This window comes from Pimephales promelas, chromosome 3 (assembly GCF_988280905.1).
Source record: "Pimephales promelas chromosome 3, fPimPro1.hap1.1, whole genome shotgun sequence".
Taxonomy (NCBI): domain Eukaryota; kingdom Metazoa; phylum Chordata; class Actinopteri; order Cypriniformes; family Leuciscidae; genus Pimephales; species Pimephales promelas.
Genome location: NC_142771.1, coordinates 37,872,268 through 37,888,786, shown reverse-complemented (window position 1 = coordinate 37,888,786; position 16,519 = coordinate 37,872,268). Strand labels below are relative to the sequence as shown.

General features: G+C 39.6%; 1 protein-coding gene across 2 annotated transcripts; it reads right to left on the bottom strand.

Annotated features, from left to right (window-relative positions):
* Window positions 1-1,681: 1,681 nt before the first annotated feature.
* On the bottom strand, window positions 1,682-16,519 carry LOC120464574 (butyrophilin subfamily 1 member A1). Of its 2 annotated transcripts, none has more exons than XM_039654130.2 (10): window positions 16,366-16,519; window positions 14,877-14,959; window positions 9,416-9,514; window positions 7,683-7,784; window positions 7,467-7,583; window positions 5,523-5,660; window positions 5,372-5,423; window positions 4,999-5,025; window positions 4,882-4,908; window positions 1,682-2,755 (listed from the first exon to the last, which is right to left on the bottom strand). In XM_039654130.2, the coding sequence occupies exons 2-10, from the start codon at window positions 14,937-14,939 to the stop codon at window positions 2,196-2,198; spliced, it is 1,185 nt and encodes a 394-aa protein (XP_039510064.2). In that variant the 5' UTR covers window positions 14,940-14,959; window positions 16,366-16,519; the 3' UTR covers window positions 1,682-2,195. The 2 variants fall into 2 exon arrangements, with proteins under 2 accessions (XP_039510064.2, XP_088984988.1); XM_089128862.1 differs by having other exon boundaries at window positions 14,877-14,962; window positions 16,367-16,495.

The following is a 16,519-nucleotide window of genomic DNA, read 5'->3' as shown; positions in this document are numbered from 1 at the left end:
GCATTTTTCATGATTTGAGATAGTCATATGAATGAGAAAGTGCAGACAGGGCAGGTGAACACTATTATAATAAGGTTCAGACACAGAAGCAGCAGCTGAAAGACATCGCACTACCTTGATGACATTATTGGTCTTGGATCGCTGTCGGTCATAAGGACTGACCATCTAATATAGCCCAGTGGTTTATCTAAAGCTAATGAGGTCTAGAATACTGGTTCTCAACTGGTTTTGCTTCAGGAATCAGGAATATATCTTTTTTACATCAAACAACCGTGTGTGTTTATTGTAAAAAAAATAGTCCTTAATATCAAACACTCGACATTTACTAATCTTGCTATGAACTGCATACGCTCAACAATACACAAAACGATTAACATGTATTGGCTGAAGAAGACAATTTTCTTCAAAGCTTGAAGGGTTTCTTATGTCTTCTTATGTCACCAGCCACATTGTGGTTGTCACAAACCATTAAAAGTGGGTTAACCTGGGTTTAATGTAGTCTGCGTCACATTTTATTTGGCGAAGCTTTATTTTGTTCATGGTTTCCGAGAATGAGGGGATGTGACGAACATATTTGCGCCAAGATACCTCTAGTGTTGTGTTCCCTTTTTAAAGGGGCTTTATGCAGATACCCTTGTTTTTAGCGACACCGGTGGCCGTTAAGGGAACTGCAGTCAGGATCTTATTGCTTGTGCTCGCACTCGTGGACACGTAACGGACAGGAGACTGAATGTGAAACAATTAAAAGTGGGTTAACCTGGATTTAATGTGGTCTGCGTCACATTTTATTTGACGTTGCTTTATTTTGTTCATGGTTTCCGAGAATGAGGGGATGTCTGTCGACTAAGTGACGAACGTATTTGCGCCAAAATACCACTAGTGTTGTGTTCCCTTTTTAAAGGGGCTTTATGCAGAAACCCTAGTTTTTAGCGACACCGGTGGCCGTTAAGGGAACTGCAGCCAGCATCTTATTGCTTGTGCTCGCACTCGTGAACACGTAACGGACAGGAGACTGAATGTGAAACAATTAAAAGTGGGTTAACCTGGGTTTAATGTGGTCTGTGTCACATTTTTTTTGACGTAGCTTTATTTTGTTCATGGTTTCCGAGAATGAGGGGATGTCTGTCGACCAAGTGACGAACGTATTTGCGCCAAAATACCACTAGTATTGTGTTCCCTTTTTAAAGGGGCTTTATGCAGAAACCCTTGTTTTTAGCGACACCGGTGGACGTTAAGGGAATTGCAGTCAGGATCTTATTGCTTTCCTCGCACTCGTGAACACGTAACGGACAGGAGACTGAATGTGATTCAAGGTCCCGATCATACAGTAGCTACGGGTTTTTTTTCTGTTCTTCGCTTAGAAGTACAAGTTGTAAACAGCTTTGCAGTGCAGTTAACGAACATCCCGACGCCGTCCACGTTACTGTGAAAGCCTTCGACAGATGAGGTCATTAAAATCACACTATTATGATAGTTTGATTATTAGGCTATGTGAGACTATAGTTTGAATTAGAATCATTACAGTACAGAACGTCTCTTTCGGCATTTTCCTAAACATAAGCATCATGTGCTTTCGGGAAGCGTGCAAAAACGTCACATCTTTTGGATTTTAACGGGAAAAACGATCCGAGTCCTTCGCATGAATTCAGTCTATACAGGCTAGGAAGTCGGGGAAGATCTGTTTTGTGACATGCTGGTCACACATTGGCAATAAAAAGCAAACAATACATGAAAATTCTTACATAAAGCCCCTTTAATAGTTGACAATCCCACTTGCTTTGCCACTCTTATCCTCTTTTTTTTCAACGCAAGAGGCTTGAATGTGCGAAGCTTTCGGTCTCGTCCGCTTCCAGTTATTTTAGCTGTTCAAAAACGGTCCGTTATGCTGCTTAACATTGTACTTTCTTAATGTATTATCCTAATACTAAACTCACGGTTTATAGCGCAAATAGTTTTTACCTTGTTTTCTAGTCATTAACCAATAGCGACTAATGAATCAGACGACTCATTCGCAGAAAACAGCTTTCTTCCGCTAGTGGGAAGCCCAAAGAATACTTCATAAAAATGTATTTGTTGCACTTTCTTGCATGTTTCCCCTGCTATCTCGCTGAACGTAACATTTTTCAGGCTGCGACCGGTTGAGAACCACTGCTCTAGAGATTAAGCACTGGGCTCTGGTTGGAGTCGATGGGACCTCAACCCCACAGGCACATCCCGGGACACAGGCATTGGCCCCTGTTCCCCGGAGACTTGACCACCAGGTCCTTCCCGATCTCCACCGTTCCGAAGAGCGGGAAGAGCTTCTCGTCGAATGTCTCGTTGTAGGTGTAGATGTGCGAGCGCTTCTCCACGTCATAGAAGGACAGCTGGCCCAGGCCGAAGTCAAGGTAGACTCCGACCTTTCGAGGAATTAAGGAGGCCGGCAGGCCGGTGAAGGGCACGGTGAGGGCCTTCAGCTCGGTGCCACGCTCCAGCCGAAGGCTCAGGTATCCCGTGTCGGTGTTCAGGGACTTGAAGCCCTTACGCAAAGCTGACTCTTTCGCCACGCCGATACGCCAGTCCATTTCTCCAACATCCACCTCCCAGTACTGGCGGCCGGAGGCGAAGCCTTCGGACCCGACCGCGCACCACCAACCGTCGAAGCGCTGGTGATAGTTGGGCACGTCTTTGCGCTTGAAACCACAGCGCATGCGCCTCTCATCCTCGGAGATCAGCAGGTCGGGATTGGCCGTGTCCAGGTCAAGGGTCACCTCCACTATGAAGGAATGAATGGAAAATCAAATTATAAACTATGAATCGTCCAAAATGGCTAAAGGGCGGCAAATGTAGGCCGCATTTTAAAGGTGCATTGCGCAACATTTCATGTTAAAAATAGCCGTTTTTCTAACCAATACATGCTTAAAAAAAATCGCCTGATGGGCTGAATGAGCCCTTCTCTGATCACTGCTATCACCTCTATAATCCTGTACAGTAAAATAAATAAGAGGGATTCGGGACAGAGTTTGAGACTGGGTGTGATGTCATGCGTGTTCATGCTCGCCTGGCTATGTCTGGCAGGTTTGTGTATTCGTCGCCATTCTCTGTATTAGCGAAGACAACTCGAGCGACAAAACTTTAGTCAACTTTCGACAAAAGTAGAAGATGGATTCAAAGAGACCGACTTGCAGTTCATTCCAAACCCCAACGCCAATACAACTTTTGTCTAGTGCCAGGCATCGGAATAAGACGAGTCAACATCGGGAAGGCTTTCAACAAATGGAAAGATCTCCGGTCTGCTCTAGGGCTCAAACAGGATCCTATACAAAGTAATAATTTACTGTATATTGTTCATGAATGCATTTCCATAATAATACAATCATAAGTGGATACAGTAAGCACATAAAACAGTTCAACATAGAGATAGATGGAAACAAAAACCAGAGTTTTCTCTTTACACATAAGTGTGTAATTTACTTAAATGCCTTTCCAGGCGGCCCATGTTAGTATGAAAATATGTATGTACTGGAACGCTCAGGTAAGATGACCTAAAATTATAACAGCTTCCTGTCTGTACCGTCTTGACTTCTTTGCTTTCCTTTCATCACTTTTGCTTTGGTTCTCGTGCACTGACTCATTACTAAACTGAACAGCCAATCAGAGAACAGCTCTCGTTGAATCAGCTTAGTGTGTGAGGGCCTTTATACAAATACTTTTCAGACTATTTATAATTCAGACAATATTTTATCAGTATATCAGTATGTATATCTGTATGTCATGCTATACTTGTAATCCCATAATGCTTTGCGACAAGCTGGCAGATTACTTTTTGGTACTAAATCATATTTTAGTATCGTTCGGTATAATTACAAGTAAATAGCTCATTAAATCAGAATTTCACAGTGTTACTTAGCAACATTCTAATAGAAAATTGTAATAATCACATCTATTCAAAAATCATCACTTTTATCCAGTAATGATTCATTTAATTGATCAAAAGTGACACTAAAGACATTCTTAAGCTAGTCCCAGACTATAATGGATGTTTGAGCTGTTTAAAATGAAAGCATCTTGCACTCCCTTGTGAAAAACCTCCCTCTAGTGTTAAATTAACTCTCCTGGGAGTTTATTTGGCTCCAGACTTAAGAGTGTTAAAGTGTTAAAATATGAGTGTTAAATAAACACTCAAGAGTGTTAAAGTTTATGAGCTAATTAAGTGATTAATTGAATGATAATTGACCATTATTGAAGACACCTGATGTTAACAAGCTGAATCACCAAAGAAGAAAATCTCATTTTCGAAGTCACCATTATGGAGATCATTATTTGCTTTAGTAAGGCTCTTGACCCTTAAACTATTAACATTAGATTTAGTTTGGCTGTTGTATCTGAGTTACAACTGTTAGATAAACTAAGAGAAAAGGTGATCAGGTGGTGTTGATTATGGTGTGACATAATCATCGCTTGACCAGAATCACAAAACTCATTTAGAGCATTAGGTTTACCTCATTGATTACAGCAACAATATAATTCTATAGCAAGCATTTTTCAGCACTTGGAATATAATCCAACATATTTTGTAAAATTTGTTCTAATCAAAAGAGTTTGAAAAATTATTTTATTTAGACACACTGAAATCAATAATCAGCCTGTGAATCTCAACAATGGTGACAATAATAAAGCATATTGAAATGCATTATGGGCTCCACCATTCAAAACTCATTCATGGCTCCCATCATGCATTGCAGTATGAATAAATTATGATCTGAAATATTTTAGTACTTTCCTTTTCCTAATGGTTTGTCACCATTGTTGAGATTCATTCACTGATTGTGTTACAGTAAGGATGATGAAGGGCTTTAGAAGGGCAGCTCTCTTTGTAGTCAGAAATACAGCTCGTCTTACCTCCTGCATCACAGATCCAGTCCCACACTAAATACAACAAAAGCAACAATTAGCTCAAGTTCACAGTGAATCTTAATAATCAATCAATATATTCAGAAGCACTAACATGTGACTCACCAATGTGAGGAATATATGGGGTGGCACCTAGTGAGTGAAAAACAACAAAAAAGAGAATTGAACAAAAATATATATATTAAAAATAAAAGATTTTTTAATACCATGCATAAAATGTACCCACCACCTGACACGACATGAATGTATTTTCATCTAAATCAATACACTGCAAGTGTTATATGGATGTTTACATGTGCATCACATGTCAGGGTGAGCAGCACACGTTTTAGCCAATCAGAAACACTCTCGGCCTTCAACCTTCATCCTTCCCTAGCACTTTGTAACAAATCCTTCCCTTTGTTGACAATGGCTAAAGTCGCTTATAGCACCTTTGATATCTTTGACAACATTCAAGACACTAAAGAGATGATCTGACCTATTTTCTGGCTCCTCTGTTTCCACATGAGCCACTTTTGGGGAATGTTTTCCTGAACACACAGATAAATCAGAAAGGTTTTGTGTTACTATAAAGCCGTTTGTTGGCTGAATCCCTCTCTGAAGTTCCTGTGCACTGACTTCCTTCATACCTTGTCTAGTTCTTTGTTGATGAGTGTCCAGAACACCAGCTCCACGGCCGACTGCAGGGTGGACATCCGTCCTCTTTTCCAGTGCGTCTCAAAGTCATCCAAAACCGCCACCACCTGCTCTCCAGGCCAGACACTTTGCTGCACACGGGATGATGTAAAGATGCCAGTCAATGCAAATGACATGCAACTATTCACCACCAAAAACAATACAAAAAAAATAATAATAATAGCATACAGATCTTAGAATGTAATTTAAAACCTGTACGCTGATACTTTTCTCCACTGAACACAAAGGAAGCTCGGCTCTACGGGTTTTAACATTGTTTCAGTTTCTTCCTTTAACCCTGTAAAGCTTGACATAGATGCAAAATGTCCATTTTTGTGAAATGAAACAGTTTATGAAACAAAAATGAATGTGTTTTATATCATATTTGATCCATCAGGCTTTTATGGAACATATACAGTGTAAACCCTAACTTAAAAACCATAATTAATAGATTTGAGTGGAGCCAACTCAAATTAAACAAGTTAGTTCAATCAAATTAACTTTTTTGAGTATTCAGACATTTCTTTTTCTTTTGAGTTCACAAAACTGACACATTTTGTAATCTGAATTGTTTCATTGTTTTGAACTTGAACTTTTTAATTTAGACAAATTTAAATTGAACTGAAACTGAGCTGTGATTTCTATTTCCCAGCATGCTTTAGCATGACACTCAAAGGGGAAAGTTAAGTGCTCTCTAGAAGCTAAAATTAAGTGTTAAATAATGTTTTGTTTTTGTGCAATATTAATGTTAAGTGGGAAATTTAGTGGTATTTAATATTTTGTTATGCTGGTTTAGAAGAGTTTCTGTTGAAGTTTCTTGTTCAGCGTGAGTAAAGTTTGCGATCAGATATTAAATGTTTTATTGCACTATTGTACTCATTTATTTTATTGTACTCATTCAGCAAGTGCTATGCTACTGCTAGCAAGGTAGCATTTATTGAATGTTTCCAAGTTTACAGTACTAAAAATATCTAAGTTGAGATTACATAACAATTTTAAGTATGTGTTGTGTATGTAATGTGTATGAATTAGCTGAATTTCTGCTTAACACATTTTTTAATTTACTGATTATTAAGTTTTGATAACTTATTCAGGTTTACAATATGATAGTGACAATACGTAGATCATAATTAAAAGAGGCCCAAAAGTCTCAGGTTATGACTGATTGTAACCCTACTTCTCTGAGAAGGGAACAAGACGCTGTGTCGACGACGCCTTGGGAACGCCTCCGCGTGATTACGTCTGAAGCACGTATGTCAACTAGTCCAATGGAAAGAATGAGTGTCACGGGCGGATGACACAATTGGAAAAAGTCTTTCCATTGGACTACGTGCTTTAGACGTAATCACGCGGAGGCGTTCCCAAGGCGTCGTCGACGAAACGTGAGTTCCCTTGAAAGGGAACTGAGCAAAAATATGCAATTTTGTGCAGATGCTGATATTTTTATAGCCAAAAGGCAAGATAACATTCTGATAGTTTGTATTATGTTTAATATTATGTTTCTAAAAAAAAACATTTGTATGGATAATCCTAAATTGCTTCAGACCAGAAGGTGTTCATCTTGAAATATTACCAACAATATAAAAGTTATTCTGATGTTTATTTTATAAAAATCAGTAAAGATTTCACAGAGGAAAAACACAAACCACAAGCTGGACGTTGGCATTTTTACAATTACACTAAAAAGCCTTTTACATGCTAAAAAAGTATAAACTATCAATCAGATGACAGAAGGCATGTGGTAGATCGTGTGCTTTTCAGCAAAGTATTGATCATGTCGATCATTTACTTTAGAGGCCTTAGAAACTTGATCATCAAATACCATACACTAGGGGTTATAGGGCAGAAAGCCATGGAGAAGGTAATTTTCAGGCAGGTCCAGTTTGATGTGTGAGTACCTCAGGTTGGGCCCTCAGGTCTTTGGTCCAGTTGAGGATGAGTCTCTTGGCATTCTCTATGTCCTGATCCTTCCAATCGCTGCTCTCTGGCCAGCCGTCCGTCTGCATTGGTCTTTTCTGTTATAACAATATTTGGTGAGAAGACCTAGTGATTTGCAGCATTTGGTTTCAGTGGGTGCAGAAAAATGTCATTAAAGGTATAAATGTGTATCTCACCTTGCTCTCTAGTAGAGATGCCCACTCCAGAATGAAGGCCCTGCAGGAGAGAGTCGGCCAAACATCCTCACTATTTGAGACGTGCCCCAAAACCTCCGACCTCTGTGACCAGCAAGAGAGAAGAAACACACACCACGTGTATAGAGTGTGTATATATATATATATATATATATATATACATATATATATTTTTTTTTTTTTTCATTGAATTTGGTTTCCTTTCATTTAAAATCCATTTCAAAATGGAAGGCAATTAAAAGGTGATATTATTATTTTTTTGAATATGTCCCTTGAGGTTTACTTAAAAAAGTATATATTATAAAGTATATTTAAAAGAAATATATGTAAATAATAATAAAATAATAATAAAATTATAAAAATCATTTTCATATGTGGAAATGCTCAAGCTGCCTTCGCTCAAGGATATTTACAGAACCAGATGCCTATGGCGTGCCGGACATAGAAAGGATTTCTCTCATCCTTGCAATCATCTCTTCACTCTTCTGCCATCCAGAGAGCGTTATCGGTCTCTTAGGACACGCACCTCCAGACTCCTGAACAGTTTTACCCACATGCCATCAAGGAACTGAATTCTACTTAAAAAGTTTTATTTAATATATTTTTCTTATTGACTATATTTTACTATTTATACTTTTTTGTTCTGCTTGTCTATATTTGTCTGTATACATGTTTTTATGTGAATGAACCACTGAGGAGAAGCACAAAATTTAATTGCACGGTCATACATCTATTCTATTCTATTCTATTCTATTCTATAATGGGCTCTATTCACTTGTGGGTATCACCTACACTGTAAAAAATAATCGTGATGCAAAACTGTTAATTGGTTAACAGAAAGTTTCCGTACTATATACGGTAAATAACTGTGATATAATTTTACTGTAAAATACCGTTAAATTTAAAGTTTTTGAAAGTGAAAAAGAACTCATTGTATAATTTACAGTGAAAAACCGTAAATTGACATTCCCACAATTCCATGTGACACTTCACACTTTATGTATTTTTGTTGAAATAACTAAGGTTCCTCATAGTTTTTTTTGTTTTTGTTTTTTCTAATCAGTTATGTAGATTAGGGTTTTACGTTACATTTAATGTTGTTAAATGAATGTTTATTTCATGTGTTACCATGATGGTGTTATAAAAGTATTAACCTTCTAATGGAAGACTGCTTGTGATGAGCTTTGATTGATCATGTGACTCTCATCAATGCTGTGATGGTTGATGGTTGTCAGTGTATTACAATGGTACAAAACAGATATCAATTTATCAAAATGTTGGTAAATCAACGTTTTATCAGAAAATAAAACGTGGTTTATTACTGTAAATTTTAAGTTAAGTCTGTAAAACCATTAACGTTCCTACCGTATTTTTAACAGTGAAGTTCTGGCAACCACAGCTACCGTTTTTTTTTACCGTAAGAATTAGGGATTTATTTTTTTCAGTGTATGGTGCGATGAACATTGATGTCTTGCTCTGGAGGCGGTCATATGCAAATGGATTTGCCTGTGTGACATCACAGATCCTGTAATATCAAAACGAGCTGTTTTTGGAGCTTGATTAAATAAATTATTTGTTTTACATGTCAAAATATCAAGGTCAATTTGATTTCTCATGTCATGACCCCTTTAAATTCTGATTTTGCCCAACCTTTTCTGGATGTGATTATTCGGCCATCAGCTCTGATTTATACTGCATTGGTCATGTGTCAGTACCTGACAGACGCGTCCCAAATCCTTGGCGAGGTCCACAATGAACTGCTGGCTCTCGTCCAGCGGTTCTCTCTTTTCATTCTTTGACTTCTTACGAAAATCCTGTCCACAAACAAAAAAAAAAACATTATTAAAGCTATTTCATTTCCAGTCTCAGTGATGGACTGTCCACAGGCACAGTCAGATTAATCAATCTGTGCATTTTCCTTATGATGGACAGATATCCCCTGTGCATTAAAACAAAGCAAACTGTGATTGACCTTTTCATGTATGGTGTATTCCTGTCGTGTGTGCGGTTCTTGACTACAGTGAGCTGTAATGTAGACCAGACTTTATGCTGATAGTCAAAAGTTTGACTACATGAGACATGGCTGTATCCGAAATCGCATACTCTCTGATTAAGTATTTCATTTCAATCCACAAGTATTTGTTAAGCGAACGCTAAAAGATTACATACTATATAGCCTGAATGTGTGTAATATGAATGCAATTCAGACATCATCCACCTTATTAACGTTATCATGTGACCTATGACGTAATAACAAGCGCAAAAACTTAAAAGGTATGAGCGACAATTTATTTTCAATTGAATTTATTAATGTTATCCCGAGTTTCTCCTTGTTATTTTAAGGATGCACAATTTGGCTTCTTTTTATTTTTAATTTTAAGAGAGGTTGAACAGTAGGGCTAAACCAAAGAACTTATTTCACCTTTTTTATATATTTTGTTCAAGTTTTCATGCTTTTTTATTTAATTTTTTTATTGATATATACATGTATAAATGGTGCTTTGCTTTTATCGTCATTCTTTGTATGTACAGTAATTTTGACATTTTCTGTACTTTTTGATACCTTGAAAAAAACAAGGTTTAAGCGCCAGGTGCACTAATATCAGTAACTCGACAGCTCTACCTAGTACGGTTTCCCTCAGCGTTTGTAATGTCTACACATAGGAGACGGGCCGCTACTTGAAGATCTCGCCTTTGATGAACACTGTGGATTTTATATTCGAAAAATTAAGTTTCGCAACTTAAATATCAAGATTACCCAAAAACGAATTGCATTGCTAGCCCACCCAACACTTACAAACAATAATAATAATAAATGCAGACCAACACTTAAAGGTGGGGTCAGTAGAAATTTTCTAAAAAAAACTTTTTCCCAAATGTGTTTAAACTGTATACCAATACATAATTAAAATGTAAGTTCTCTGAAAAAGAAAGTATACAAATCGAGTGTCTGTAGAATGAAAGGAACCATCACAATAAATAAATACAAAAAAAAGTCAACAAACAACACATGAAACAAAGCTTTATTCAAACTTATTGTTCTAACAATCACATATTTACATGTAAAACCCCACACTGCCATCTCAACACAGCTGTGCCAATTAAATGCAGTCATTATTTACTCGCCTTCATGTTGTTCGATCACTGTGGGGGGTTTTTGTGGGGGTTTTTCCTGAACAATAAAGATGATATGTCAGGGTCTCGTCCATGGCACTTCAGCATTTCCAGGATGCTTAAACCTTAGTGCTCACACCAGTCTGCCAACATTTCATATCCTACAAAAATGCAAAAACATAATACAAAAGCAGTCTATCGAAAATAATAAAAAAAAGCAGTATTTTTGTTTCAGCTATTTTATTTTATTTTTTTTTTTGCGAGGATTGGTTGGGCTCAGTCCCCCTCTGAAGGCGAGGATTGGTCGGGCTCAGTCCCCCAACATTTCAGTCTAGCAAAATTGACGCCAGGGCGAGCACAGATGCCGAGCTTCTCTGTGTTCACACCAGCACCATTAAAGAGCTCTGCTCTCGGCCACATCGGAAGAGCCCACTGAAAGCCGCCTTGACGAATGGTTCCTGCCAGGGCGCCAACAGGCCCCTAGTCAACGATCAGAGCTATTTTTTCCCTGAAGTTCCCCTGACGCACTGATGAAGTGATGGTCCGCCTCCCTATTTGGGCCGCCTACGCACTTTGCTTATGCCACGCTCTCAACTATTGAAGGCATATGAAAAAACAGCCCCACCTAGAGGAAGCGGTGGCCGCGCATCTCTGCCCGTCCAAACCGTGCAGAATGACTTCATCTCTCGCCGGCCGAGCTTATACTTCCGCTGATCAAGCTGCTTCATCCCTGCACACTATAGCAGTCCTCCGAGTGTTCCAGGTAAAACTCCTCCACTCCATGGACGAGTCTGGACCGGAACCCCACGGCTTCCGCGATCTGCGCAGCGCTACTGACCTGGCCCTGCGTGCCACAAAGACCAGCTTCCAGGCCCTTGGAAGAAGCATGGCCAGCCTGGTAGTTTTAGAGTGCCACCTGTGGCTTAACCTCATGGAGATAAAGGATGCAGACAAGACTGCCTTCCTGGACTCCCCCGTATTTACCACCAGCCTCTTCGGTTCCTCAGTGGAGGGCTTTGCTGAGCGTTTCACTGAACCACAGAAGTCTTTACAGGCCATGCGACACTTCCTCCTTCCTCCAGTTCAGCTTCAGGTCGCTCAAAGAATGCGCCGATCCAACAGCCAGACAAGGCCCGGGAATCCATACCCGATGTGTCAGAATGGGTGCTGAACACAATTAAATGAGGTTACTCACTCCAATATGCTCGCAGACCTCCATGCTTTCATGCCAAGGTCAACACATTGGTAAGGAGCGATGTGGCTTATGGCCTCCGTACTGAAGTGTTAAACCTGCTAGCAAAAGGGGCGGTCAAGACAGTCCCCCCTTCACAGAGCGAGTAAGGCTTCTACAGCTGTTACTTCCTCGTCCAGAAAAAGGATGGCGACCTATTCTCAGACGCTATTTTGGATCTCAGACAGTTAAACAAGACCCACGAGAGACGGCCATTCAGGATGCTAACAACCAAACAAATCCTCTCGCCCAGTGGATTGTTGTTTGTCAGTGGATCTGAAAGATGCTTAATTTCACATGCAGATAGCCCCCCCCATCACAGACCCTTCTTGAGATTCAAGTTCGAGGAGGCGGCTTATCAGTACATAGTCCGGCCATTCAGGCTGTCACTGGCACCTCGTTCATTTATGAAATGCATTGATGAAGCTCTCTCGGCAGTTTCAGAATGCACATTCTGAACTAGCTTGACGACTGGCTCATTCTGGCCCAGTCAGATGCCGAGTTACAAACTCACAAATCCAGGCTCCTCAGCCATCTAGAATTTCTTGGGCTCAAGATCAACTTATCCAAGAGGTTACTGTCCCCCAAACTGTGTATAACCTTCCTAGGAACAGTCCTTGACTCTGATCAGATGAGAGCCTGGTTCACGCCTTATGGCCTTCGCATCGTCAGTCCTCCAATTAGGCCTACTGCATGTGCACCCCCTGCAGAACTAGCTGAAGCCTCGAGTCCCAGCTCATGCTTGACGGTCTGGCCGCCTACGCATCAGGGTAAACCACGGCTGTACCAAAGCCATTGCCCCTTGGAAAAACACCAGCTGATACCAGTCTGGCATAAGCATGGATCTCGAGGAAAAAACATGTTTCAACAGACGGCTCCAACCTATGTTGAGGGGATCTGAGGGCAGGCCAACCTCCGGCCACTGGTCAAGCTTGGAGAAACGCCTACATATCAACTGCCTCGAAATGAGGGAGTTGATATGTATGAGGCTTCAAATATGGCCTCGAATATGTCTCTCGAGCTGACACCACGTCTTAGTCTGGATGGACATCATGGTGGTGCTGTCATATATAAATCGCCAGAGTGGGCTCAGGTCAAGCAACCTGTACACCCTGGCCAAACAGCTCCTGATATGGGCCAACGCCAACCTGCGCTCACTAAGAGTAGTGCATGTACCGGGTATACTGAACTGGAGACAACGTTCCCCCTGGGGAATGGTCTCTCCACTCCCAAACAGTTCAACTAATTTGGCGTATCTTTGGGAGCCTCATCCACACAGTCCAGACCACATTCACTCAGCCGCTCTATCCTGGGTTTCACGTCCAGGTATTGTCGTTTCAGCGGAACTGATCTGATGTCTATGACGAAATGGGCTGCTAATATAGTCAGTATCTCCACCCAATTTTGGCGGGCTCAGCTTACTGGTAGCGTGACACGCCCTGCCACACCACCTCGCCATAGGTTAATGCAGTTCCCGCAGCCCAGCCAATCAGCACGCTTATAGCTCTGCACTATGCTGGTTGTGCAGATGCAGATACATAATAGCACACACACACATCACTCAGATGTCTATTTCATGTTTTGATATGCTCATCTGCAACCTTATATACCCTCAAGTCATGATTCGATACGTATCACGATACTGAATTCACAATAAGATATTATTGCGATATTTCAAGACACATGGTAAAATAATAACTAAAAATGTACTGTTCTTTAAAATGCTAAATTTGGTTTTACATTGCGGTGTAAGTGAATAGGCTTGGACTTGGTTCTGGAAACCCAATGTACAGGACAATAGAGACACCAGAATAACAATATTCATAATTCTAGAGCTGAAAACATTATATGCTTGCACACTTTTACTGACTAAATATATGTAAAATATTAATAAAGTAGGCCACTTTAACTGGTAACATAAGACATTGAGCATTATCAGGACCTACAAATATTCCCCATTGCATTATATTCAACATTATATATAGAAGTTTAATGTAAAATGTTTCTAGAAAACAGTAATTTTTATTTGGGTGAACTATCCACAATACATATTGTCACTATACATGATATATTGTGACACCCCTACTATCTAGCATCTTTACACCTTCAACAATTCAACAGTTTCAACAAATGTGACACAAGGAACCGTGTTTACTCACATTTGAAAACACACGTGTCGCTGTTTTTCTCCAAATTCGATTATGACGTATCCTCTCCTGTGGCGTCCTGGGACAGAAAAGTGTCCAGCGGATGCACACTTCAGAATCCGGGCGAAAGCAGCAGGCCATCGGTGGATTTCTCCCCTACTGTTTTATGAATACTGAGGATTCGGACATACTCTTTTCACATACTGTTTTCTCCTATTATAAAGTAGGTAAGTAGGTGTATTCGGACGCAAATATATGCATGTCAGAATCTTGCGAAAATTAGTACACCATCCAGATATTTATCTCCTACTGTTTTATCAATACTGAGGATTCGGACATAATCGTTCACCTACTGCATTTATAGTAGGGAAGTATGTGGTTTCGGACACAGCCATGTTGTCATTTCAGACAGTTTATGTTGTTCATGAAGGCTACGGCTAACAATCAAGGACAGCGTTTGATTAAAATGCAGCTCATGCATGATCTACTTTCTCTGTGTTAAGTCTCATGAGCAGCAAAAGACTCATCGCTATTGAAATCTGTTACAATGACCAGCCTTTTATTTCACTTTCGGACTTCTGGACAAACTTTAAGTTGTTTAAAGCAACAGGATCCCCTGAAGTCCCTCTTTTTTCATCATTGTTTGTAAGCCACTTAGACTACCGAGATATTTTTACAAGGTACCTTAAACTTCTCGGCAATGTTCTTGGTTGGTTCGACCAGAAACTGAAGACACTGCATCATCATGGCTGGAGCTCACAGAAATCCTCCAAGTGAGCAAATAACACAGGAAAAAAAAAAAACAGGAAATGACAAAATGACTTAATAGCACAGAAAAGACGTGCTGACCTAGCAGACTGTTTGTTGACTTTCACAACAGATCAATGATTAAACACTAAGCTGATTTATATGACTCATTTTTATGACCAAAACAGTCAGACCTTGCCCTTGACCTAAATAAAGCAAAGCTTCAGGAGTTCAGTGGTTGTTGATACGACCCTTGTGAAAAGGAGCGTTTAATTTTTACTGAATGTGCACTTGTGGTGTACTTCAAATCCTAAAAGTATATTGTAAAAAAACTGTATTTGCAGATATATAGTGAAGTGAAATTTTATTTGAAACACAACACTTAAAGAGAGACACTTTCATGACTGTATCTTAACACACTTAAGTAGACTTAAAGCGCACTTTGTAAAAATATCACATTAATGATGTGTTAATAATCTTTTGTCATGCTTTAAAGAAGTGCACTTATTTTGATGTGTTGAGTAACATACTAAAGCACATATAAAGTACTTGATTACAATTTTAACCGTAGTCTTATTCGATTTTACGTTTATATTATTTCTATAAAAATACCTATTTTGTTATGATATTTTATCATTTTCTGAATATAAAAAGTCTGCTAAATTCTCCACCACCAACCAAGAGTGTTGTGGGTCACCTATTTTATAATCTGTCATCTACGCAAAAGCTACTCGTCCATCATTTGAATAGACTATAAACATGGGGATGAACACACACGTGACGCAAAGCAGTCTGTAATTCAGTCTGGTAGAGGATTAACAACTCCTGTTGAAGACCTAACAGCCTGACTTATAAAACGAAGAATTTAGTTGCTAATTAACTGTGAACTAAATGAGCCATTATATAAACTAAATTCAGAAATTAATATCTCAGTGACAGAGCATTATACAGAGCAATGTGTTGTGAAATATGACTGAATACAGCATTAGCATGTGCTCCCATACTGTATAGCTTACATGCAATGGTGTCATGAGTTAAATATCTGCATATATGTTGGACTTCAAAAATATTGTGATTGTGAATATCATCAAGCAGTTAATATAATGAAAATCTTTATGACTGCACTGTAACGCTGACAAGCAGTGTAGACCTGCTGAGTAAATGCAGGAAGAGACACATGACTTTGCTGCACTGCACAAGATCTTTCGTGTGTATTGATGAGGTAATGCCCTTGAATGATATTCTCAAATCAGTCCGACACAACAGCATCTGCAGGAGCTTCACACTGAGAGAGTATGTCAACAACGCCATGATATCTTTTCGTGACGTATGAGAAAACAACATGCTGCACAAATGTCCGAGAAATAGACATGTAGAAATAAACCATCATACGTAGCTTCATATATGTCTGCATTCATCGCTGTACCTGCAGGAGGTGTGCTGTGTCGCTGGATGGATCCTTCGCAGGAGAAAGTGTCAGAAAGTGTCTAGCGAGTCAAGTGGAGAATGAAGACCGCAGCGAACACTTGACCTTGTTTACAAGAGCCGAACACGAGCCGAACGTCATTCGGGAATTTCCG

Excerpts from the sequence above, each read along its gene's own strand:
- LOC120464574 (XM_039654130.2), bottom strand. The coding sequence starts at position 14,939 with ATGATGATGCAGTGTCTTCAGTTTCTGGTCGAACCAACCAAGAACATT. Across the intron at positions 7,584-7,682 it reads CATCTCTACTAGAGAGCAAG|AAAAGACCAATGCAGACGGA; the intron begins GTGAGATACACA and ends TTGTTATAACAG. Across the intron at positions 5,026-5,371 it reads ACAGAGGAGCCAGAAAATAG|GTGCCACCCCATATATTCCT; the intron begins GTCAGATCATCT and ends TTCACTCACTAG.